This window comes from Penicillium cataractarum (assembly GCF_028827025.1).
Source record: "Penicillium cataractarum strain IBT 29864 chromosome Unknown utg000008l, whole genome shotgun sequence".
In the NCBI taxonomy this organism is placed as follows: Eukaryota; Fungi; Ascomycota; class Eurotiomycetes; order Eurotiales; family Aspergillaceae; genus Penicillium; species Penicillium cataractarum.
In genome coordinates, this window is record NW_026622744.1 from 2,674,093 (window position 1) to 2,697,085 (window position 22,993).

Here is a 22,993-nt window from a genome sequence, read left to right on the forward strand (position 1 = left end):
CACCCTATATGACGCGAGTTGTTGGTAGATATTGGCGAGGTTGACAATAATACGAATCTTGGTCGTTCTAAGGTTGTGATTCGTGGTGTGTGCTTGACTCTGCATCCATGAACCAATCCGAAGATAGAGAGCGCACGTTAGTACCAAGCCACGTGCATCCCCCACCGAGGGATGGGTTTAAGACTGCCTGAAGTTACTCCTAATGCTCCCCAACCCATAAAACCCTTCTGTTACCTTACCACCACCCCCTAGAAGGTATTCGTCATATAAACATGGAAATTATACAAAAGAATGAGGCCTTCAAAAGAATTGACAATGGTCAACTGAGATTCTCTTACGTTCAGATTTTTGCCAGGCGGGATGGCGTACTATACTCTGGGAAATGGCTAAACCGACAAGAATCTCCGAATACCCTTGAAGAACTCCAAGAACTTAAGCGCATCACGATCGAGGACAGGGGCCCTGAAGTTAAAACAACTTGGTCTGCGGTATTTGTGAAAACACCTAGTCTCCTCGCATATGCTGATGGAAATCTCGAAAAACGAATTTCTCGCGAAGTTGAAACCTGCGAAATCCTTCGGGAAAACCCCCATCCAAATATTGCGACTTATTACGGTTGTAATGAAAACAACGGCCGAGTCTCAGGCTTATGCTTTAGACGATATAAGTCTACGTTGCTTGAAGCAGTCAATCCTCAACATCTTAACAAGGCCGCATTTCTTTCGAGTGGCCGCGAGCTAGTAACGGAGAGTATAAAAAGTGGCCTTCAAGAGCTCCTGGCTGCCATTAAACATCTTCACTCGCTTGGGTTTGTTCATAATGACATCAACCCTGCCAACTTTATGCTCGACGAAGAGGGGATGCTTATCCTTATCGACTTCGATAGCTGCCGAAACTTTGGGGAGTCCTTGCGCAGCACCGAAACAAAAAGAACTCATCATTGGCATGACCCTGCTGTGGAAACTTCCATCGAAAAGAACGACATTGATGCCTTCAAAGATCTGCAAACTTGGCTGACTGGATCGGCGATTGAGGACTTCATTTTCCTATGAACATGTGCATGTAGAATGCCATCACTGTGCTAGTCAACGCGCGCAGGGAGAGTCTTTCACTTTCTGGCGCCAAACACCTTATCATAGCCAACTAGCGTGACTCGATATCTAACATCACCAGTGACTACTTTCTCGACAGCGATTTTGCATCCCTGCTCACTGATATCGATTGTCTCAACCCAACTGGTTTTGTTAGCCTGCGAGGTTGTATTTTCTAGCTTTAAATTCTGGACCCACCTCTTGATATCGAGTTTAGCGGCCAATAGAAGCATTTCCTGTACCTCTTGCCTGCTGCCAATATGACTAGCAGCAATCGAGCAACCATTGCCCATCATGTCCTGCGTTCGGAGAGGCGGGAATGCCTTGTCCGAAATACCAACAGTGTGAAATGTACCATTGATAGTTAAGAGACTGAAATACGCAGCCATGTCGAAGCGATCCGTAGCATCGGTCGTGTTGAGAATAAAGTCGAAATTGTTTCTCCAGGGCTCGTTCCAGCCATCGCCCTTGGTACAAATAAAGCCTTTAGCGCCGAGGATCTTCGCATCAGCTTCTTTGTTTGGAGAATGTGAGATTGCATAGACTTCGGCCCCCAGAGCTGCAGCAAAAAGAATACCAAAGTGTCCCAAACCGCCGCTTACTAAAGCGTTAGATATGCGCGAGCTATAATTTTCTTCGAGAGAGATTGTGCGCTCACATTCCAACTACTCCAACAGTTTTTCCCGGGCCAATTTTGGCGCGCGAAAGAGGACTGTAAGACGTGATACCAGCACACAACATCGGGGCTGCAAGGCTTGACTCTAAGCTTTCGGGAATCGCGAAGACAAAATATTCGTGTGCGCGGATGTGGCTTGCGTAACCACCATATGCCATAGACTTGTCGGGATAGTAACAGTTGTAGGTGTCTCCAAGTAATTATCAGGAATATATTTGGAGCATTACAGGTTAGACCACTTACCAACTTGGTGAGGACAGTAGTTTTCATTGCCTGACTTGCAAATTTTGCACTCGAGACACGCCCACACCTGGGCACCAACACCAACACGATCACCAATCTTAACGGTAGTAGCTTCTGGACCGATAGCAACCACCTTGCCAACAACTTCATGTCCTACACATACAGGAAGATTTGCTTGGCCCCAGCCTCCGGTGAGGGTGTGGACGTCACTCCCACACACACCACACGCCTCAATCGCAATCTCAACATCCCAATCTTCAAGTGGCTTAGGTTTGAACTGCAGGTCCAAGGTCAGTATCTGGTGCCGTAGAAGAAAGGGTATGAAAGAAGACATACTTCTTGTTTCTGGAAATAACTCCATTGCTCGTGGGAGTTAACCATGAAACCTTCAAAAGTATCGGGATAAACCATCGTCTCTGAGGCAAGGTGAAGCGGAAGATAGGTGTGAGTAAATGACAGTAATAATTTGCTTTCATTTCCAGGCTTTATACTTGTAGATTCTATGCCTATTGCACCTAGTTTTCAAGAGTTAGTCTTGCTACACAACAGTCCCCTCGGCACAAATTCCTGATTAACTGGATCACATTTAGGCCAACAAGAGGAATTGCTATTCTGGAATGCTTTCCCCACAGTTGACGACTGATATGTGGGAAAACACACGCTCTCAAGATGACGATGAAGTTAAAGAGTTGGCATACGATGTCATAACTCAGGTCCGCTCGGGACGCTCGGGATTGATACCAAATCAAGAAAAGCCCTAATATCGCCGCGATGGCCACGGTGCTAAGATACTGTACTACACATATTTCAATCAGGGGATGAGATCAGGCACCCCGCATCTCCGAATGAATAATGATACATCTCGGCTTCATTTCCGTGCCGGGAAGATTACATACTTCGAGAACACAGCGCCAAGTCTTGGTCGAAGAATTACCTTGTATATCTTAATGAATACCATCTTTATAAATTTGGCTTACTCCTATCATTAAAGTCCTCCATATCCTTACATACTCTCAATCTTAAAGACGTCTCAACGCAATGTCTATCGATACAGATATTCTGATTATTGGAGCTGGCCCATCTGGCATAGGCATGGCCGTCCAGCTCGTACGCAACTTCGGGACACGAAACTTTGAAATCATTGAGAAGGCATCCGATATTGGTGGAACGTGGTTTGTTAATTCATATCCAGGCTGCGGATGTGATGTTAGTACCTTTTATTTATTGACCATCCGCGCTCCTTTGCTGAACATCCTTAAAAATTCAGGTTCCATCGCACTTTTATTCTTTCTCCTTTGCTCTGAATCCTTACTGGTCACGTAAATTTGCTTTGCAGCCAGAGATTCATCAATACTTTGAGTCTGTTGTCAGCCAGTACGATATTCGTCCTCATGTGAGATTCCACTCTGCTGTTGTATTGGCCGAGTACGATCCCGATACGGCCAGCTGGAAAGTGGTCATTGAAGACCAGAGAACCAAACGCAAAATCCAAAAGCGCTGTAGGATTCTAATTTCGGCCGTTGGTGCCCTTTCGGTCCCAAAGAAATGCGATATCCCCGGGGCCGAGAACTACAAAGGCCGACTTTTCCACTCAGCCAAGTGGGAGCACAGCTTCGATTATAAAGACAAAGAAGTGATCTGTGTTGGTGAGTGACGTACCCATGTCCGATATTCCTTGCAAGATATTCACTCACTGAAAACCTAGGAAACGGTTGTAGTGCCACACAGTTTGTGCCAGTTATGAGTACCGGTCCAAACAAAGTCAGGAGAATCACTCAATTTTCCCGTCAGGCTCACTGGCTGTCTCAGAGACCGAACCCTGAATACTCTTCCGGTTTTCAGTTCTTGATGCGCTGGGTACCCGGAGCCCAACGCCTTTACCGAACATATCTCTTTCTCATGTAAGAGAAAGACTTTGCAGGCTTCCATATGCAAAATGGCCAAAACCTCCGAAATGATTGGACAGCCGCTACTACAGAGTATATTCAAAAGAATTGTCCAGCTAAATATCGGGACTTCCTAGTCCCAAACACCGTCATTGGCTGTAAGCGTAGAGTTATGGATACGGACTATCTTGCCTGCCTGCATCGGAAGAACGTTGAACTAATCTATGATGATCCAATCGACCATATCACCGAGAGTGGAATCCTGACCAAGTCTGGTCGAGCGATTGATGCGGATGCGATCGTCCTCGCTAATGGGTTCGAGACCCAGAAGCCATTGTTCCCAATGGAGATCCGCGGGCAAAACGCGCAAGATATTTCCGATCACGTAAGTGGTCCCACTGGAAGAAAAAAAGAAAGATAATTAACTCGTAAGCAGTGGCTTGAGTTCGCAGATGGCTCCCCTGAAGCATACTTCGGAACATGTCTGTCGGGGTTTCCAAACTTCTTCATTCTGATGGGGCCAAATACACTTTCTGGACATTTGTCTGTGCTTTATACCACAGAATGCCAGATAAATTTCATTGTCCGGGTCATCCGTCCGATCTTGAATGGGCTTAATCGCTCATTGCTGCCTTTTTTGCCTGGAATTGAATACCCTGAATCCGTTGCTGTTACTCCGATAGCGGAACGTAGGGACGTTTCTATGACCGACCATAAAGCGAAGCAGTTGGTCTGGGCCACTGGCTGCACTTCATGGTTCATTGATCCCAGCACTGGGAGAAATACCATCATGTTCCCAGATTGGCAATTCAAGTTTCACCTCCGCAGCATCTTCATCCAGTGGGCAGATTTTGTTTACAAGAAATCTCTCAGGAGATCTCCTCGAGAGGCTGTAGTTGTTCCACAGTACCCACTCTTGGTTGCTGCTGGGAGCATCGTGCTCGTTGGAACCCTGCTCGGGCTATCCTCTTTGGGGAGCTTCAAGTCGTCGACACTGGCCGCCATGAAACAGTATGTCTCAGACCTTTTCCCGTGAAGTATATAGACTTGGGGTTTCAGCCCTTCGTTTGAGTCAAATGAAAGGGAACGTAAATCAAGATTTTAATGTTTTGAATTCGGGGTTTTTATGGATTTGGAAGCTAGGAAATAAACCAGTTCGAATCGTGGCTCTGGCCCTGCTCATCACGATCAACGTGATTGCCTTCTCTTCCCTTTTCCCATTCATCCTTCAACTTGGCCACATGATATCGAGTAGTCCAGCCAAGATCCTTTTCAATTCCAGAAAGTAATTCCAGAACAGCGTCCTGCTCGCAGCGCTCTTGGAAGACCTGCCCCGCGACGAACAAGGCTTGTACAGAATTGACTCTGAAAGAATCGGTTGGGTTGGCGAGACTTATCCCGCAAACCTCCCGGGCATGATAGACGACTTCTCGGAGAGCATGTCGGTAAGATCTTAAACGTGCTGATACGGTTGACCGAATAGCTGTGGACTCTTGCGGCTCGTTCGCGAATAACAATATCTTCGCTTGATGATAGCTCTGCATTGTAGCTGCGCAAAGTGGCAGGTCGAACCAGATCTGGTCGAAGGTATCAAAACTCAGCTCAAACCCCGAAGCAGCGCTGCCCAGTCCCCGTGTTCGAGCAGTTGGAGTGAATGATGCGGGAAGAGAGTCATGCCATCTCTCTAGATCAGCCATCAACAACTTCCATTTCTCCAGAATATGCTCCTGACTTAACCCGATTCGAGGCCGCTGGTGGCGTGGAAGGTTGTTGCTCGCCGGGACCAAAGCGTCTCCTGCCGTGAGGTAGTTTGCAATTTTACCCAGAATCCACGCGAGTTCATTGCTCCTCATGTCTTCTTCGAGTCCAGAGGTATTTTGGTTTTGAATTACATCTGATGGACTGTAGGGTAGAAACTCTCCATTCTCGTCTGTGGCCAAGCCTGCATTTTGCCAGAGACGCATGTCTTTCAAATCCAATCGAGTTGGGGTTTCGCTTATGACTGAGTCTTCGGTCAGGAGATCCATCGTTATGAGTAAAATCATTTTGAAACTCACAGGCACATAACAAGTCTTGTCTCGCCAAACTCCAGAATATTGGACCCTTGACAGCCGTTTGAGGAATTATGATTGAAGAATGGACTGGCACAGAGGCAGCTCTATCATCGAATAGAGGTAAGGCACCTAGATGAGCTCTCCATGCACTCCCTGGAGCATCCATCAACTCGAAAGCGCACAGTATAGCCACAGAGGCAAGCATCTCTTCCTTGCCTGGTAGGCTATGGGAGAACGATTCTGAACTGACAGCAATCTTGAGATACCCAAGAGCTTGGTCGTAATATCTTGCTGAGTGATATCGCCACATTTCTTCGTTTGAGAAAGGCAGGCCGCTATACTTAGGAACAGACCCTGGGTCCACACCAGCTTGGCTCATGACTCGACAGACATGTCGAAGATGCTTTGCAGAAAGAGCACAAACTGCCGATTTCAGCAAAGTTTTTGATGCCGCAATTACAGGCACTTTGGATGAAAAATAAGATGTCGTATCAAAAAGATCCATCCTTGGAGATCATTAGCACCCACTTGTGGCTAAACCATGTTATTGATACGCACCACTGGCCAGGTTCTTGCTTAAAGTGTCGCAATAGGTATGAAACGAGTACATTCTCCAACGGCTCCTCTGGTCGATTGCCAAAAATCGGGGAAGCATGTTCTCGCGGTGTGCAGTGAGCGGCAATTGGCGTATGGTGGAATGAAGGCGTCACCGGAAGAATATTATGTGCAACTGGGTGGGTTTCAAGAGCCTGGTTTTCTTTACTGGCCTCTCTAGTCCGATCTATGAGGCCATTGTCTTCGGAATCCACTGTTGCATCTCTTGCCTCTGTGACCCTTGAGCCCTCTTCGACAAATGTAACTAATTTATGTGAGCATATGAAACTGCATATGAATATGAAACGTACATTCAGCTGGAAGATCTACCCAGGTAGTCACCTCTCTGGACCTATTGGCCCGCCGAACTACTCGATCTGGCGTTAAGCCAATCTCCTGGCTACGGAATATAGACTGTTCTCCATAAGCGCAGTCACGCGACGCTTTCCTGCATCTGCGACATGCTGGTTGGGCCTCGTCACACTTCAATTTCCTCCGTTTGCAAGTCAGACTAAAACGTGAGTCACGGCATTTTCATGAAAAGCAGAGGTCGGTAAGAATAAGGAAAACATGATAGCGGAGATCGTGCACGTACCAGCCGGAGTAAGAGCGCATGCCTCCCAGCAGGGATTCACCAAAGTCTCAGCTCTGCACAGAGAAGACTTCGGAATTTTGAGAGCCGACGAGAGAGGCACGTTTATGTGAGGCGAGAGCCGCGATGAAAATGGAGAAGTTGCCGAAACTCACGTGATAATGAACTCGGCTCGATTGCGATTTTGGCAGTTTTTTGGCCTGAGATTTGAGGCAGTCATTCCTGTTTTCGATTTGGCCCATCTTTAAACTTGATTTTTGAATATATCGAACAGAGTAGCTCGCTCCCTTCCGAGATACAGCTACTAAAGAGACCGGCAAAACTAGAAGCAAATCAATGATAGATTGATGAAACTATGAAACTGGATAAGTAGATTTAAGGCTATCACAACACTCGTTCGTACTGCAATCAGTCAGAATGTTCAAACTGAGTTCTAGGTGTGTAAAAAAAGAAAAGTAGTTAGTTAATCCCAGAGACTCAAGTTAAAACCCCCGATGAAATACCATAGCACCCCAAGCTCGCATGATATCTAACCAGATGAAGGCCTAAAGTTATATCTCCCATAGCTATAATCAATGGAACCGCCAGCACCCCCATTGTTGCCTATGGTATGAACTAGCTTTATGTCGCATGAAGCTACGAAAGACTAGATAAAACTTGGCAATCTTATCTTGCTAATTAGAACAATTCTAGATGACACATGCGTTGCCGGACTATGTGGATTCCACTTTGGATTATGCTCTATTATAAGTGGACTGACTGCATTGCCGAGGGAAATCGGGAGGTCGGGTGCATGAATGCGGACTCGTATTCTATTCGCTACGGGTCAACCTAGTCCTATTCTTACTGACAGGCCATCTACTAACTGCTTCCAGGAGTGGACATGATCAAGGTTCGCGGGTGGAAATTCACTAGGGAAGGTAGTGTTCAAAAGATCAAGAAAGCAGCAAAACCAGCCGGGGAAGTGGTCACGAAGCTGTGGAATGCGAGATGATTAAAACTTGCTTTAAGTCAAAGATTTTTGGTTTTGTTTATTTACACCCAAAGTATATTTAAAGAGCAAGATCTGGAAACATTTAACGGTGCGAGAATTCCTGCTGCACCGATGATTTGTGGCGAAGCATGTCAGCAGCTGCTTTGGAAATACTCAAGCTTATCTTCTATTGTCATCTCCGTTTCGTTTCTATGTATCTTCACCCTAAAGTCTTGGTTTGAATTGTCTTGATAGCCCGTAGCTTAAGGACAGCATTAATCGTTTGAAATAACATAGCTCTAGTAAAAGGACATGACTCCAACTCCGATGTCCGATTTATCCAAGGCCCATAATGATTATGAGCTTCCCAAAGAACATGCCACAGTCTCGACTGCCAGCTCAGGTTTGTCAGCGATGGGATTGTCATCCCTAATTAGATAAAATGGCGCGTCAAGAAGTAAGGCTTCAGAAGCTTCATTCGCCGGCCATGTTACCTCGACTGTGAAATGTCGTATCCGATCAAGTTCCATGAGCGGCGTAAATAGCCTTGCCTCCTGTTCTGCGGTCATCACATTCCCTGATGCCTGGTCCATTTTGACCCAGGCTTGAATATTCAAAAGCCCCTTGGCGCGTTTAATAACGTTCCACAAGCCTGTCCATTGATCGAACCACTCATCGTCGAGTATTTGAATCCGGCGCTCAAGACATGCATGTAGGAACGAGATCTCAACCGATCGAATCGCACGAAAGGTCCGAGATGATAGGGCAGATTTGATGTCGAAAAGGATTCGAAAATCCGATGAGTCCATGATTTGGAGATGAATTCTATTGTGCGACCATAGGATATCCACGGACTCCGAATAACTGTGTGAATTCAGTGAGTATATTGGATAAAGAGTCAAGCAAAAAGCGGAAGCATACATCTGGCGACAAGTCAGGAGCAGTGAAACTCGCTTCTGATGAGTTGTTGAATCTTTTTTGTGTGTCAGACATCCACACCAGGAACCGTCATTGAGTTTGTATGATAAGAAGTGATACTTTTGGTTCTTGGCGGGACACACACAATGTCGTAACCTTGGGCCTCCGGTGAGAATGAAGGCAATGACATTGTCTCCAAAGATGAGTTCATAGATTCGATGCCTAATCTCCACAGGGAGTTTCACCAAAAAGGCACTGTTATTTTGTTCAGGTGACAAGGCCAGCTCCATCGTGAATTAGGTGCGTTAGGTATAATCCTAGAAAGTAAAGGCTATCCCGACTTAACGCAGGCCCTGCGCTATATCGACAGGTAGTTTGAAAGTGTTGAACTCTCTCACGATCAGGATAGCCACTCGTGACCACGGGGCTGAATAAGATATATTGCCACTATATTATAGAAAGAAAAGTCGCTGCCTGCATAAGGATACTAAGAAAGAATATCTGAAAAAACAGCTCACTTCTTTCAGGGTTGGTTGAGGGTGGCGGGGTAGTTGGGGGCGAATACATTCCTGGGCATGTCTCCGATGCTCACAAGGATGAGATATTGACCCACAAACTTAGTTTATAGCCCCATTGTTCATCCCTCAACCAAAGGCTCCCGTCAATGTCGTCCACAGGCTTTTGCAGATTACAGCCAATGTCGGAAGTCTACCATCCAGCATCAACAGGCCGATAAGAATTGCAGCGGTGGGCACTGCAGCGACACAATGAACCCAAAAGTACTTCGCGGCCAGGGCCATATGGCTCACTCATGCTGAATATCCCGGAAATATAAGTCAAAGGGATACAGGCAATTGCAATGGATGTCAACCGTCTGATATCTTCGGCCTGTGTGATGGACTTGTGTGAGTCTATGAGCTGGACTAGAGAAGTTATGAAGTGTCATTGCAATTGCGGAAAATAGACTTCGACGAATTGATGAAGCTGCCAAGTCAACAAGGCGCAACAAAAGGAAGGTCAAAGTGAAAATCCCGACAACCATCTTAGACTCATCTACCGGCTCTACCCTGATGAACAATGGTTAGAAGTCCGCGAGGCCTGAGGGACGTTCAAATCCCTGCGCCCTCCAGAGAATGACACTATACAGGAAATTAGGCTCAAGTCCATATCTAGCAAAGTTGCAAGATATAGAGATGTTGCGAGAATAGGAACGGGATCCTGTGATCCTCTGAATTCTGACGACTCTTACTTGGCCAAGGCTAAAAGAAAGCAAACCTAAATTTCTTGGGAGGAGAAGGCGCCAGAATGACCATCCTTTGGATCCGATCGATTCTGTGTATACTAAATCTGACGGAATCAAGTTTTATTGTCAAGTGGAAAACGCTTTTCCTGTTCAATTGATATTCAGATAGCTCATCTCGATCGCGTTAGCCAAAGCTAGGCAACACTTGGCGCCAGTCTGGCTTTATCCTGTCACAAAACCAGACAGTCTTGGATTTATTCCAAACTCAAAACTCATTCAATCATCATGTCTGGACGAGGGAGGCCAATAATCCGCCGACCGGTCACTCCTCTCGACCCCAGTCTCGCGACTCGTCCAGTGCCACAAGAACGCACATTCACCGGGCGATCATTTGGTCCCGGGGCCACAGCAGATATCCACAAGACCGCGCGCCCCCTGAAAGAAATCGATCCAGAGGCTGTACCGGAGTCATTCCATCCTGCCGATTGTTTGCATTATAACAATGTGACGAGAAACAATACAACTCGTAACCTTCTCGATGTTGTGGAACGCTGGGAGAATATACGCTCGGATGACGGGAAGGTGTTCCTCGAGCGAGATCCGACATGGGGATTCTACGTTTTCGTCACGGATTACTCGACAGAGGTCTCTGAGAATATTCACCAAGCAATGGAGACGTTTCTGGGCGTTGTCCAGCGTAAGCTACGATATTGGACATGCCTTCCGTATGCCGAGGAAGCTTTCCTTCGCTTCAAACTTGATCTAGTCGAGGACCAAGCGACTCTGGAAGGGGCAAGTTATGATCGCATTCGTTCAGAGTTCCGAGCACTCATTCAAGCCAAAATTCGGGACTTGAAGTCATCCTCTGAGGAATGGGATGATAAAGAGAATTTTGATTTATGGCCTCGGGCACGTTATCAGGCTTGTTTAGTTCTCGACGGAGCGGCGGTATCGATGCTAGCTAATGTTCCGCCTTTTGAGAACTTGGAAGAACATGACTGTTTTTTGATAAACAATGTGGTGTTGAAAGTTATAGATAGGTTTTGGGAGCGTCCGCCTCCAGTTGTTCTTTCCCCCGAAGAATATCGAGGATTAGTGGATTGTTCTATTGGACGAATCCCGCTACTCTATCATGAGATCACATCATACTCGAGCGGGGATGCTGTAGAGACATTCTATGAGCATCAACGTCTGGGCCTATGGTAGTGAAGAAAATTACCTCAGTTTGTGATTGGAATGTATAAGTTTATATTGAGATATGTACAAATCAACTGTCTCTGGGCTTTCCACCTAAAATTAAGGTTCGATGCAGGACAGACATTATGACGTAACTGCATGTCACTGCTTCCATGGATAAACCGCACCAGGAAGTCATTGGGTTTATGACCACCAAGGCAGCGATTTCAAGTGCTCGACAGTCCTTTCGGTCGCAACCAAAGCAGGATCAACCCGAGCAAGTCCAGCCTCACCCTGGAATGCCAGCGAGACCATGCCGAAATACGAATGAAGGAGGTCTGGACATTTGATCAGTACTAAATTGCCACTCAAAGAAGCATTTCACCTCACCTGGAGGATCTCCAACACCCTTTCCAAACCCACCGACCAAGTGCTGTGTCTTTTCAAGGAGATATTGCCGATTCCGCGCATCGTCGATCACGCCATATCGGTCCAGCATCTATACAACTGATCAGCGAGGTGTTGATTACCGGTGATAAGAATACATACCATCAGAGCCGCACCATTCCAGAAGGAGTAGCAAGTATCTGCCAGTTTGTTGCATCGCCCGTTGAACCCGGCGCAAGATATCGTCTCGCCTGACAAGGGGGTCATATTCGATAGTCCACGGATCAAATCGTCTACCGACTCGGTCCCTGTCAGTGCCTCTACCTCGGCGGGTGGTTCCTCTTCAGTATCTTTCTCCGCCTCGTCCTCCTGTTCATCCTCCTCGCCGAGCAACTTGTCCGTCTGCCGCGATGCCAGCCAGCCTACCAAGGACTCAAACTTCGCCGAACCCGGAGACAGCAGCTGGTCAGACGGGGTTTTATCTGTTCCCTGACGCAGAAAGTGCAGAGATCCAACTGCACAATATGTATGACCACCTGGATCGCTTGGTTAGGAAAGCATCACGCAAAGGGGAAGAGTGGAGTACGAACTGTGAGATTCGCGAAAAGGCGACTCGCCCATTCCGCCGTCGTAGCTCTGCTCGAAGGGAAAGCGATCAGTCAGGCTCAGACGATTAGATTGACAGATGGAGATATTTACCTGACAAGCCTCGATAAATGAGATTAATTTAGACACGTTAATATCCGGTACATCCTCTACACCCTTTCCAGATTGGCCTCGTAGGATATAACGTATCCCTGACGCGCAGCAGCAGTATCGTAGATCTTGGTCTCCTTCGACTGTCCCATTGGGACCTAAAACTTCACCAAAACTTCCATCTTCACGTTGCAGCTTCGGTAGCCACTCCAGGCATTCCCTCCGCTTCACGCGCGTCAATTCGTCGCCCAGAATGAGTAAATTGACCAGCGCAAAGAAGGTCGCGGGGACATTGGCCGGATCCCAAGCCTCATTATCTGGTGTTCGCTTCTCATCGCCAAAGTCTGTGCCTGAAAATCCGCGGAAGCCGCCTGAAGGCACTTGGCAATGGTAGAGCCAGTCAATGTACCCTTGTCGCTCCTCCGGGGTCGTTTTGCTTTGTAAAACACCGAGAACGTCGAGGCCACCGAGGGTCAGGTAGGCGAGAAGCATGCGATTCGAGTCATTGGAGATATAGGCTGAGGGGAGGAAGGTCTTGAGACAGCGGAGATAATATTTGACATGGCGCTCGGTGTTGAAGATGGGCCCCGCCATGGCGATCGAGGGGATATGGCAGTTAAATCTGAGGTATTAGCTGGGACCAAGCACAAATATGACCATCAGTCTATGCGATTTGTTTCCAATCAAGCGTGGGTTATCGCGGTCGCACTTGCGACTTGTCGTGGTGGGGTTTCTTGAACTCGAGGAACAGCAACAGCTAGAGTTTCCCCACATGCATTTTTTGGCTCGCGGGACACTCGGACCAGTCCGATCTCCAAAGGCCACTTTTTCCCCCATTCTCAACCTTCCAACAGCATCACCAACCGCAAAGATGGCCCTGCTTTCGTCCAAAACGCTCATCCAGGCACATGCCGTACTTCTAATTGTCATTGCCGGATATCTAGTCAAGAATCCGAATTATATTACCGACTCCGACTTGGTGTTTATGATGGGCGAGGCCTTGAAGATTGTACGCGCATGCCCAATCGCTATCCTGCTTGCCACAATGATCCCAAGAAACTAATTGTTCTGCAGGACTTCCCCGTCGCTACGAGTCCCGCCCAATCCCCCTTCGTCTTCTGCTCCGTCCTCCTCTTCGCCGGAGCTCTGGTCGACATGATCCTCCTCTCCAGCCTCCCTTACCACGAAGCCCTGGATGAGGCCCTGCCCTATATCCGACCTCTGCGAAACTCAAACCTGCCGGCCGAGGATCTCCAAGCGCTGGCGAAGCTGCCCGAGTATATCACGCGGTCTCTGACAATGTACTGGAACGTGTGGGTCAGTATTTCCGCGCTGCGATTCGCCCTGTACGGTGGCATTTCGTTCTTCATCTACCAGGCTCGTGGTAGCTACCTGCTGTCCTCTTATACTTCCAAGATGGAACCTTCCGGTTTGCAGCAACTGAAGAGTCGTGTTGTCTTCACGTACGCGTTCATGGAGATGATGGTGTGGTTCTGGGTACGTTGCTCTCCCCTTCGGCAGGCGGATGTTTTATCACTGTTTTCCCGTGCAATACAACTTTGGTAAGCTAATTTTTGTCTACAGGTATTCATCACTTGTCGTGAAGAGCGTCAGCAAAAGTTGTCCAAGCTCTTGGAAGATGCTCGCGAGGAGGCTAAATAAGACCTGGGCGCCTTTTACAACATCTCGAGGAGCCCCCGTCGAAAATTATGTCATTAGAGAAATTGTGTTCGTTCGATTGACTAAGTATGTCATGAATATTACATATAGACTAGCCCTTGAAGGCGCGAATCGTTGCTAAAACATTGAGGAATCGTTCCATCTCATTCCATCACCCATCAACCGTTGATACCGAGCCACTGCACGCCTAGACAAAGATGGCAAAGGCGGCGGCAGCACCAGCAGCAGCCATCAGGGAGGAGTCCCGGGTCTGGCCATGGACAGCAGCGCCAGTAGTAGCAGCCGCAGAGGAGGCGGATTGGGAAGCAGAAGAGGAAGAGCTCGAAGCAGCCGAGCCAGTGGTGGAGGCGCTAGTCTTGGTGGCAGTGACGGAGCCAGACAGGGTAGTGTCGGTGGCAGTCGACTGGGCGCTGCCAGTCTTGGTCTCGCTGGTGCTTCCGGTAGTGGTGCCCGAAGCAGTGGCGGTAGCAGCAGTGCCGGTAGCGGTGGAGGAGCCCGAAGAAGTGCAGGAGATGGTGCTGGGCAGGTCGGTCACACCGCCGCGAGAGCAGATGCCCTTGGCGACTTGCAGAGTAGCTGCAGGAATGAAGAAGGCCTTGGTCAGCAGATATTCGAATTATCCGGGATCATTGGAACACGCACTCTCCTGGTCGGCCTGGGAGCACTTGTCAGCCACACAGCAGGCAATGTTGCTCAGGAACGACTTGTCAGAGCAAATGCACTGGACGTTGAGACCGCAGCTTGCGGGGATAGCGCTTGTGGCGCAAGTTTTCTGTTATGGTCAATTGTTAGTTCTCGGTCTATTTCTGAGGTAGCATCGGGCAATACAATAGTGGACGAGGGAGAAAAAAACATACAGAGCAGTCGGGCAGTGAGTCAAGACCCTGTGCTGCAGCAGTAGCCAGCAGAGCGGCCGCAGCCAGAGTGAACTGAGTGAACTTCATGGCGACTGTGGTTTTGAACTGGAGGAAGTTTGGAGGAAAAAATTGAGTGAAGTCCAAGACTTTTAAAATGGAATGACGAAGCTGACAGGGGGTTGCTCAGAAAAAGAAGGAGCGACTTGCTCTCCCCGCCTTTTAAAGTAGCTGCGCAGATTACAGCTGAATTGGGGGTTTGGTCTCGCCCAAGGGGGCTGCAGATCCAATCGACGCCTCAACTGGATATACCGCGCTGTTGCTGTTGTTACAGTTATTGGGTCCTATTCTCCCGTGGCTTGGACCCTTTGTAATAGTGGTTTTGTTCTCCCTCTGGATTATTATTGTTGTAAGATGGTATTACACCCGAGGGCGTGGCTTTTGAATTAAAGTTGGCGTGGATTTAACGCTTAGTGCCCAACGCATATAAAGCCAGATAAAAGTAAAGTTGAAACTGGCTTGCTGACGGATCCATTATCACGGATCAGAGGAGAAGAGGATTTTCTAACCGGGTGTTACTCTCTCCTGATAGGCTCAACAAGTACAGCCTGGCTTCCTAAGGCTGAACCTATGACAAACTTTCGAAGTCCTCTTTATCATCACCAGGAAAACAACAAACCAACCTTATAGATAATGCCAAGCGGTCAAGAAGAGAATATAGAAAGATACCTATATTTAGATTGGCGGACAAGAAATTCTACCGCTTTAAAGTAGATTCTGTCGGCCGAGCGAGATCTGAACCTCGTAGCCTTTAAGGAGACTCTTCAATGAAGATTTCACTACAGAATTCTTGCGCTATTACGAATGGACCTAAACAGACTAGTGGCATGACCAGTTCCATTTGTAGTAAGATGCTATAAGTGATCCTTAGCACCCGGATTTCCTATAGATAAACCATAAGTTGACTGTACTGATACTAAAAATTAGGGTTTAGGCCTAATTGAGCCTACTAATATCCCCTAGGTCTCCAGATCCTCTTTCTTTTCTATAAGATGAGCACCACTCCGAATACCTATGCCCCATTGCGATGTGGTGGAGGGTGGGACTTCCGGCCTTGCTGTAGCGTTATGTCGCAGAGGATCAGTCAGTAAAGCTTACATCGCCTATTACAATAGTCAGAACCTAATCGCAGATCAAAAGACGTCGGCCTTCGTTTGTGTGCCTATGGCTAGTATACTGTGATGAATATAGCAACATCTTGAATGAAATCCTCAAATCAACATAAATTCATCGTATTTCTCTCAAGGTGCTCTGTCGATGACTAGGAGATACGAGATACTTTATCCTTGAACCTTTCCATACGAACATGTTCGACGACGAAAGCATAGCGATGACTTGGGGACGATAGAGTGTAAAGAAATTGGAAATAACAATTGACCGCTTGATCAGTTCCCAATCTCTGTCAAACAAAGTTTGGTCATAGGAATCAAACCTCCCCAACAAAATGTATAGACTACGCCCAGCATAAATGTAGCTATCGCTCACGAGGCTGTGGCGTTTACAGTCAGACCAGCCGTACAAACACGGCGGATTAACAGCTTGTGTATTGTAACAGGCTCCATACAGGACCATCTCGACCAATGAACGGAACACGGAGCTCCCCACAACTCCACAGCGGAGCCTTGATTCCCCCAGCTCCTTGGGGTTCAAGGGTTCTCCCGCTAAAAGTCGCTCAGGGTTCACGCTCGGTACGTTTTTCTTCTCCTCCTGTCAAGCATCACCGAAACTTGGCCACGGCAAGAGCCATGGGCCGCGTGGCATCCGCAAAAGTATCGTCCAAGTTCTCCTCCCATAGGGTTTGTCTGGTGAGCCGTCGAGAACCAGCCACGAATGTGATGCCTCGGCCTAAATTTCCATCTCACGCCGATCCAGACTATCCTATCACCCCGGGGTTTTGGGTTTGAGTGAGAGTTCCTCCAGTGGGAAATTTTATTAAGATTATTGAAGTTTGTGGTCCGTAGTTAGTGGAGGATCTTGTATGTTTTGGCGCGGTTACCCGTAGGATTATTGTTGTATAGACGATGGTGGCCATGCGCGATATGAAACCTTTTGCCGTTAGTGCACCCTGAAATTCGGGATATTGGATCCCTGGACAAAAGGTACGGTACGTGGTACTCGACATCACGCAGATCAACCCCCCGTTCCACTAGTCCGGTCGTTGGACTCGAAATTATCCTCCCAGAGACCAATCACGCCGAGGTCTGACGGCTTGGAAGAGGGGTGCCAGCCTCGACCTAAATTCACACTACAGCTGGCCCCGTTTCTTCGGATTTGGTGCTGGTCTGGTCGCGCCGGCGATGATAATCTTCCTGAAACCTCCTCGAACTTCACCATCGTACGAAAGGACTCTCCTTCACTGTCGGTCGCGATCTCATTTAAAGGACGTGCTGTGATGTGTACTTTAGCTATACGTTAAGTTCCTTTTGTGTTGGTCACCTGAGTCGAGCGATGTCCGTCGAGGCTTAACTCCTGAGCTCCACCCGCTCCTTCCTTTTTTTCGATCTTAGCTGCTATCAACTTTTTTTTCGCGTCGAACTTTCGACACCTTCGGGCGTGTCGCCTACCTATCGCGATCATGGGTCTAGGTGTACTGGATGTCAAGAACGAGCACGTTCCAGGTGAGCTTGAGCTTGTACTTGTATATCGAGAATATTGCATAGACCTACCCGACTAATACCTGCGCAATCCCTCCAGGTACCTCCAATATCTACGAACAAGACGATGATCGGAGCGACCACGCCGATACCACAGGGCTGAAACACGACTGGACGACCAAAGAACCCACGATTCTCGTTCCCCAGCCGAGTGACGACCCCAACGACCCGTTGGTATGTGAGATCGCAATGCAGTATATATACAGAAACTGATGAGGTACTCTGGTGATAGAACTGGCCATTATGGAGGCGTGATCTTATTCTAGCCATCTTGTCTTTCGTCACGGTGCTCTGCACCACGCTTAGCTCGATTCTGGCTGCAAACACCGTCAAAATCGCAGACGTCCAGCAGATTACTTATGTCGAGGCAGCCTTGCTCACTGGATACCACCTTTGCGGAGTAGGTGTGGCCGGAATCCTCATTGTGCCCACGGCTCGAGTCTGGGGTAAACGCCATCTATTTCTGCTCGGGCACATCCTGATGATTGTAAGTTGTATCTGGGGCGGTGCTAGTGGTACGAATCACAAGAGTCTGCTGTGGGCCCGAATTTTCCAGGGAGTTGCTCTGGCCCCGTTCGAGGGATTAGTGAATGCTTGCGTCGGAGATCTTTACTTTGTCCATGTAAGTTGTCGTGGTCCTGTCCCGACAGTCCGAATCTGACTTTTATCACTCTAGGAACGAGGCAAGCGCATGGCAGTGTCCAATGTAGCTCTCTTCGGCGCTGCATTCTTGACACCAGTTATTGTCGGAAAGATGACGGTGACCATTGGCTGGCAGTGGTCCTTTTACTTTGTGGCCGTCTTTTTGGCTGCTTCCCTACCTCTGATGATATTCTTCGTACCAGAAACGGCATACCGACGATCTGACAAGCTTAATACCGACTTCAAGCACAAATCCGGACATAGCGAGTCTACCGAGTCCCATTTGGCCCTCCACGACCCTGTCAACGAAGAATCCAAATCTTTTGTCCCGGAGACTGGAGCTGTACAAGGTGCTTCACGAACGGAGGTGACCGCGACACCGATCCCGGAGAAGGATTCATTCCTGAGGTCTCTACGACTTTTCACCGGACGCAAGACGGACGAAAAGTTCTGGAAGTTGCTACTTCGTCCTTTTCCCTTGTTCCTGCATCCAGGCATTCTCTGGGTATGCATTCCAAGCTCCAAACTCATCACAAATTGGAAACTGAACCGCTGATGATTTTCGCAGGCTTGCTTGATTCAAGGTGTAGTCATTGGATGGGCTGTCTTTATCGGTGTCATCCTCGCCCTTGTCTTTGAAGGTCCACCACTTTGGTTCCACGAGGACCAAACGGGTTACCTATACAGTGGAGCATTTATTGGATCCATGATCGGTCTGGTTCTGGCAGGTGTCTTGACTGATTCCATGACCAAGTTGATGGTGAAAATGAATCACGGCAAATATGAACCAGAGTTTCGCATTCTGCTGGTCGTCTTCCAGTTGGTCTTTGCATGCATGGGTCTCTATGGCTTTGGATGGACGGCAGGTGATACTATGAAGTACCACTGGTTGCTGCCGGACGTTTTCTTCGCGTTCGTGATTATCGGGATGGTGATGGGTGCAGTTGCTGCGTCGCTGTATATCGTTGATGCCCACCGTATGTTGGAACCTACAGCCGTTCTTCAAAGTGACACCGCTAATTTTCACAGGTCAAATTGCAATCGAGGCGTTTACCTGCCTGCTTATTTTCAAGAATATGTTCAGTTTCGTGCTGACATTCTTTGCCTACGATTGGATGGCCTATGGAGGTGTGAAGCACACCATGATCATTCTCGGCAGCATCCAAGTGGGTATCTGTTGCTTGAGTATTCCCATGTGTAAGTCTTCAGGAAGCAACTTTTATTGGAGTTGACTAATTCCCTGATTTTCAGATGTTTTCGGCAAGTGGAATCGGTCTTTCTTTGCGCGCCATGATATCCTCGAAATTCTTCACCTCTGGTAAAGGCAGGGTGGAGTGCTTTATTACGATTATGAACAAGTTTTATATGAAGTTATAACCACATAATAACTTAGCAGTGGTCATGCGTTATAGAATATTTCCAGCGTCATGTCAAATGTACAATGTATTCCATAGCCTGCAATCAATCCAATGAATTTATCACACCCAAGAAGGTTCATGCATATTTACTCGTCGCTCTGTATCGATGCATCATCACCGCGTTTCTTCTCGACTGGATACTTTTCCAGACTCTCATACCACTGTATCGTTGATCCAATCATGAATGCCCACGATCCCCAAAAAGTAGCCAGCGAAGCTTGATACGCGACACCAGAAGCACTGCTCGCTGGCCCCAGTGCACCGCAAAGAGTGAAACCAATGCCACCGATAAAGTTCCAGGCTCCAATGTGCCAGCCAAGGACATGAAAAGCCGGTCGGTACCACTTCTCCTGCGTCTCGAGTGTAAACAGCAATCCGCTGAGAATGAAGCCAACTCCGCCAACTATCTGAGGAACCCAGTAGACGCCATTCGTCACTCGTTGACTCATATGATCAATGATCCCGGGGAGACCAGTGAAACCAGCGATCCAGAAAATGGTAGCGGCGAAGAACTGAATCAGAGATGCCAAGAAGCCGAGTTCGTGGAGATAATGCGTCCGCAACTCAGTCCAAGACGGCAACCAGCGAAAAGACCTGCCATCCGACGAAGAAGTCGTATACCCATTCGAAAGATCACGAGAGAACTGATGAGACAAGTGTCTCCCAAGCCCGACAAGATTCCTCCTATTCACATGGTGATGCCGACACTCGTCCTGGCTAGTCTTCACGCTGGTAACCCTCCGATCCGCACGATTCTGCTCAACCTTACTCAACTCCGTTTCCAACGCCCACCCAAAACAACCAGTCTGATTAGCATTCACAGCCTCCAGCAGCAAAAGCACACTCCCAACCTCGAACACCGTTGCGCCGATAAACGCGCTTATCCCCCCACCCAGCAAAACTTCACCCGAGAACTCCGTCTCCGGGTCAACGAGTGGTAACCACGCGAAAAAGGCATTGATAATCCAAATCACCGATCCAAGCGTAAACGTCACAGCTACAAGCCACGATACATCCCAGACAGGCGCGCACGTCACCATCCGCAGGATTCCCCGCGCTACAGCTCGAAGCGTCGTCGTCGGTGGTGGGACGACGTATCCCGTTTCTTTCGTCGGGGCGCGGTAGTCCACTTTCAGCGCATGCCGTCCCTTGCGATTATCGCGTGAGCGCCAGAGGTGTTCAATTGAGCGTGTCTGCTTTGGTGGTGTTGGTGCGCTCGTGTCCGGTTCTGGTTCTTGTTGTTGCTGTTCCTCTTCCTGTGCCAGGGTTCCGGGCTTGGTCTGGCCAGGGGCTGGGGTGGGCGCGTACCGCGCCCAGGTGGGATTTAGGAATGAGAAGGGTCCTGAGACATGGCTGCGGCGGAGGGTGAGACTTGGGTGGTCGGATAGGGGTTCACGTCCCGGTCGGAATTGTTCGTTGCGGCGCATTGGATGGCGCCGTGTTTGGGGGTCGAAGAGAGAGGGAGTTGTAAGTAAGGATGGTCGGAGGATCGTGTGGTTGGGCTGGGGCTAAGCTTTGTGGTTTCCACTGCGGATGGACGTCATGCCATGCACGGACTTTCATAGGGTGGACTCCACTTATTCATTTCGCCATTTCCTGTATTTCTAATGATAAGTAGATATGTCATTCGTAAATGAATTGATCTACGATTGATTATTTCTCTATATCATGGTCATTAAGAGAGAATTCACAGTAGCACACTCAATGCTGAGGACGGGTATGGGTCAGCGGCCAGCCCTGTCTCTCGGCAACTGATGAAGTAAATTGTCCTTGGCCCCTGTCTTGGAAACTTCCCAATATTTGAGGAGGAGACTCAGAATTATTTTTAAGTGACTAATAAATAATCATAGATCCTGACTTTTTGCTTCCCACAGACAGAGCTGCAAAACTGGCCCTCGAGATGCAAAGTACGGCATTGCGATCAGCCTACCTAGGTAACTTACTTCACCACCAACGAGAAGAAAGGGAAACTAAACAAGGTGGTGCAAGGTAAGGTAGTGGTTCGCAAGTTCTTGAGTATTAGACCAGCGATCGGTATTTGCTTTTTTATTGTGCAGGATTTTTAAGGTTACGCTGATTTCTTCGATGTATATATATCGAGGAGTGCGGCACCTAAAGCTTCACACAAAACATGAATTGAGTAACAGGACTGTCAAATTTTGTAAAGATCCATCAAGGGAGCTCACTACACTGATTTAAAAAGAATCAATCTTTCGTCGGGCTATCAATAAGTAGAATAAAATCATTCGGAAAGCGATACTCGCTTGGCCTGGACCGCATGTAAAGCGCATTCCAGTACCGACATGATCCTTACGCGGCCCGGTCCATCGAATGGTTCTTGTTTGTCAATATGACATGTCATTTTTTCCACTCTCTTCTCTGTAACAATACGTTTTCGTGCAGCTTGTGAACCTGGGTTGGTGTATTTCTATCAGGGATACAAAGACCCTTTTTAAGGGCGGATGCTTTCTTCGTCGCAGTTAACTCTCATCCTCAGGAACGGAAGGATTACCATTGAGCCACCATTGCCGCCGGTCTTCAATACTATGTGGAACATAGAATTTCGGAAGGTTCCTCATCAGCCCTAATATAGTCCTAAGAAAGTTGTGTAGTGTGGATCTCTTCCACGATTGCAAGGTTGTCGAATAATTTGGGTAACCATAGAGGTGGATTCTCTGCAACGCTGTCACGCCATGACTATCCACCAGGTCCCAGTTACCTGGTTCTACAGTAACTGGCAAAGTATGATAGCGTCACCGAAGATGGAGTAATAGGACCTGCTACCTAATCCATCGTCCATTCACACGATTTTCCAAGTCGGCCTCCACCGGGGAGATAAGGCTACTTCCGGGATAACCTTCCAGCAACGTCTTGTATCAGGAGCTGTCTGTATAACTATATATCTTCAGCGAAGGTATTATCACTATGGGGTTTAGTGAGAGCAATGTATATTCTTCGTCGCTAGCCCGAGGTAATCATGACGATAGAACCATCCCCGGCCGATCATAAACGAGGTCTGAAAAACGTGAAAAGGGGCGTTCACCACCAGACGAACCTGATCGCCCTTTGATCCACCGAAGTCTGAAGAAGAGGAAAAAAGCTCCCAAGCCATCCAAGCCTCCAAGAGTCCCCACGTCACCACCAGACGAATCGAAA

General features: G+C 48.0%; 11 protein-coding genes across 11 annotated transcripts; 5 read left to right on the forward strand and 6 right to left on the reverse strand.

The window, feature by feature from the left end:
- Positions 1-272: 272 nt before the first annotated feature.
- N7496_010117 (uncharacterized protein) lies at positions 273-1,052 on the forward strand (the record flags this gene model as incomplete). Its single annotated transcript, XM_056703030.1, has 1 exon — positions 273-1,052. The coding sequence occupies one exon, from the start codon at positions 273-275 to the stop codon at positions 1,050-1,052; it is 780 nt and encodes a 259-aa protein (XP_056552030.1).
- Positions 1,053-1,108: 56 nt separating this feature from the next.
- N7496_010118 (NAD(P)-dependent alcohol dehydrogenase) lies at positions 1,109-2,421 on the reverse strand (the record flags this gene model as incomplete). Its single annotated transcript, XM_056703031.1, has 5 exons — positions 1,109-1,235; positions 1,290-1,688; positions 1,750-1,957; positions 2,011-2,287; positions 2,347-2,421. 5 exons carry the CDS (start codon positions 2,419-2,421, stop codon positions 1,109-1,111), a joined length of 1,086 nt encoding a protein of 361 aa, XP_056552031.1.
- A 627-nt stretch (positions 2,422-3,048) lies between these two features.
- Positions 3,049-4,932, forward strand: N7496_010119 (flavin-containing monooxygenase; the record flags this gene model as incomplete). Its single annotated transcript, XM_056703032.1, has 5 exons — positions 3,049-3,216; positions 3,278-3,656; positions 3,716-3,867; positions 3,919-4,281; positions 4,333-4,932. 5 exons carry the CDS (start codon positions 3,049-3,051, stop codon positions 4,930-4,932), a joined length of 1,662 nt encoding a protein of 553 aa, XP_056552032.1.
- A 103-nt stretch (positions 4,933-5,035) lies between these two features.
- Positions 5,036-5,923, reverse strand: N7496_010120 (uncharacterized protein; the record flags this gene model as incomplete). The annotated part of the gene is made up of 1 exon (XM_056703033.1): positions 5,036-5,923. The coding sequence occupies one exon, from the start codon at positions 5,921-5,923 to the stop codon at positions 5,036-5,038; it is 888 nt and encodes a 295-aa protein (XP_056552033.1).
- Positions 5,924-8,465: 2,542 nt separating this feature from the next.
- On the reverse strand, positions 8,466-8,918 carry N7496_010121 (uncharacterized protein; the record flags this gene model as incomplete). Its single annotated transcript, XM_056703034.1, has 1 exon — positions 8,466-8,918. The coding sequence occupies one exon, from the start codon at positions 8,916-8,918 to the stop codon at positions 8,466-8,468; it is 453 nt and encodes a 150-aa protein (XP_056552034.1).
- A 1,637-nt stretch (positions 8,919-10,555) lies between these two features.
- Positions 10,556-11,476, forward strand: N7496_010122 (uncharacterized protein; the record flags this gene model as incomplete). The annotated part of the gene is made up of 1 exon (XM_056703035.1): positions 10,556-11,476. The coding sequence occupies one exon, from the start codon at positions 10,556-10,558 to the stop codon at positions 11,474-11,476; it is 921 nt and encodes a 306-aa protein (XP_056552035.1).
- Positions 11,477-11,650: 174 nt separating this feature from the next.
- Positions 11,651-13,123, reverse strand: cdc43 (protein geranylgeranyltransferase type I subunit CDC43; the record flags this gene model as incomplete). The annotated part of the gene is made up of 4 exons (XM_056703036.1): positions 11,651-11,784; positions 11,837-11,945; positions 11,996-12,348; positions 12,424-13,123. The coding sequence occupies 4 exons, from the start codon at positions 13,121-13,123 to the stop codon at positions 11,651-11,653; spliced, it is 1,296 nt and encodes a 431-aa protein (XP_056552036.1).
- Positions 13,124-13,400: 277 nt separating this feature from the next.
- On the forward strand, positions 13,401-14,191 carry N7496_010124 (uncharacterized protein; the record flags this gene model as incomplete). The annotated part of the gene is made up of 3 exons (XM_056703037.1): positions 13,401-13,538; positions 13,604-14,026; positions 14,114-14,191. The coding sequence occupies 3 exons, from the start codon at positions 13,401-13,403 to the stop codon at positions 14,189-14,191; spliced, it is 639 nt and encodes a 212-aa protein (XP_056552037.1).
- Positions 14,192-14,396: 205 nt separating this feature from the next.
- On the reverse strand, positions 14,397-15,153 carry N7496_010125 (CFEM domain-containing protein; the record flags this gene model as incomplete). The annotated part of the gene is made up of 3 exons (XM_056703038.1): positions 14,397-14,785; positions 14,852-14,981; positions 15,067-15,153. The coding sequence occupies 3 exons, from the start codon at positions 15,151-15,153 to the stop codon at positions 14,397-14,399; spliced, it is 606 nt and encodes a 201-aa protein (XP_056552038.1).
- A 2,545-nt stretch (positions 15,154-17,698) lies between these two features.
- On the forward strand, positions 17,699-19,741 carry N7496_010126 (putative MFS transporter; the record flags this gene model as incomplete). Its single annotated transcript, XM_056703039.1, has 7 exons — positions 17,699-17,741; positions 17,818-17,951; positions 18,010-18,399; positions 18,454-18,924; positions 18,988-19,396; positions 19,449-19,616; positions 19,671-19,741. The coding sequence occupies 7 exons, from the start codon at positions 17,699-17,701 to the stop codon at positions 19,739-19,741; spliced, it is 1,686 nt and encodes a 561-aa protein (XP_056552039.1).
- Positions 19,742-19,923: 182 nt separating this feature from the next.
- Positions 19,924-21,264, reverse strand: N7496_010127 (uncharacterized protein; the record flags this gene model as incomplete). Its single annotated transcript, XM_056703040.1, has 1 exon — positions 19,924-21,264. One exon carries the CDS (start codon positions 21,262-21,264, stop codon positions 19,924-19,926), a length of 1,341 nt encoding a protein of 446 aa, XP_056552040.1.
- Between the last annotated feature and the right edge of the window lie 1,729 nt (positions 21,265-22,993).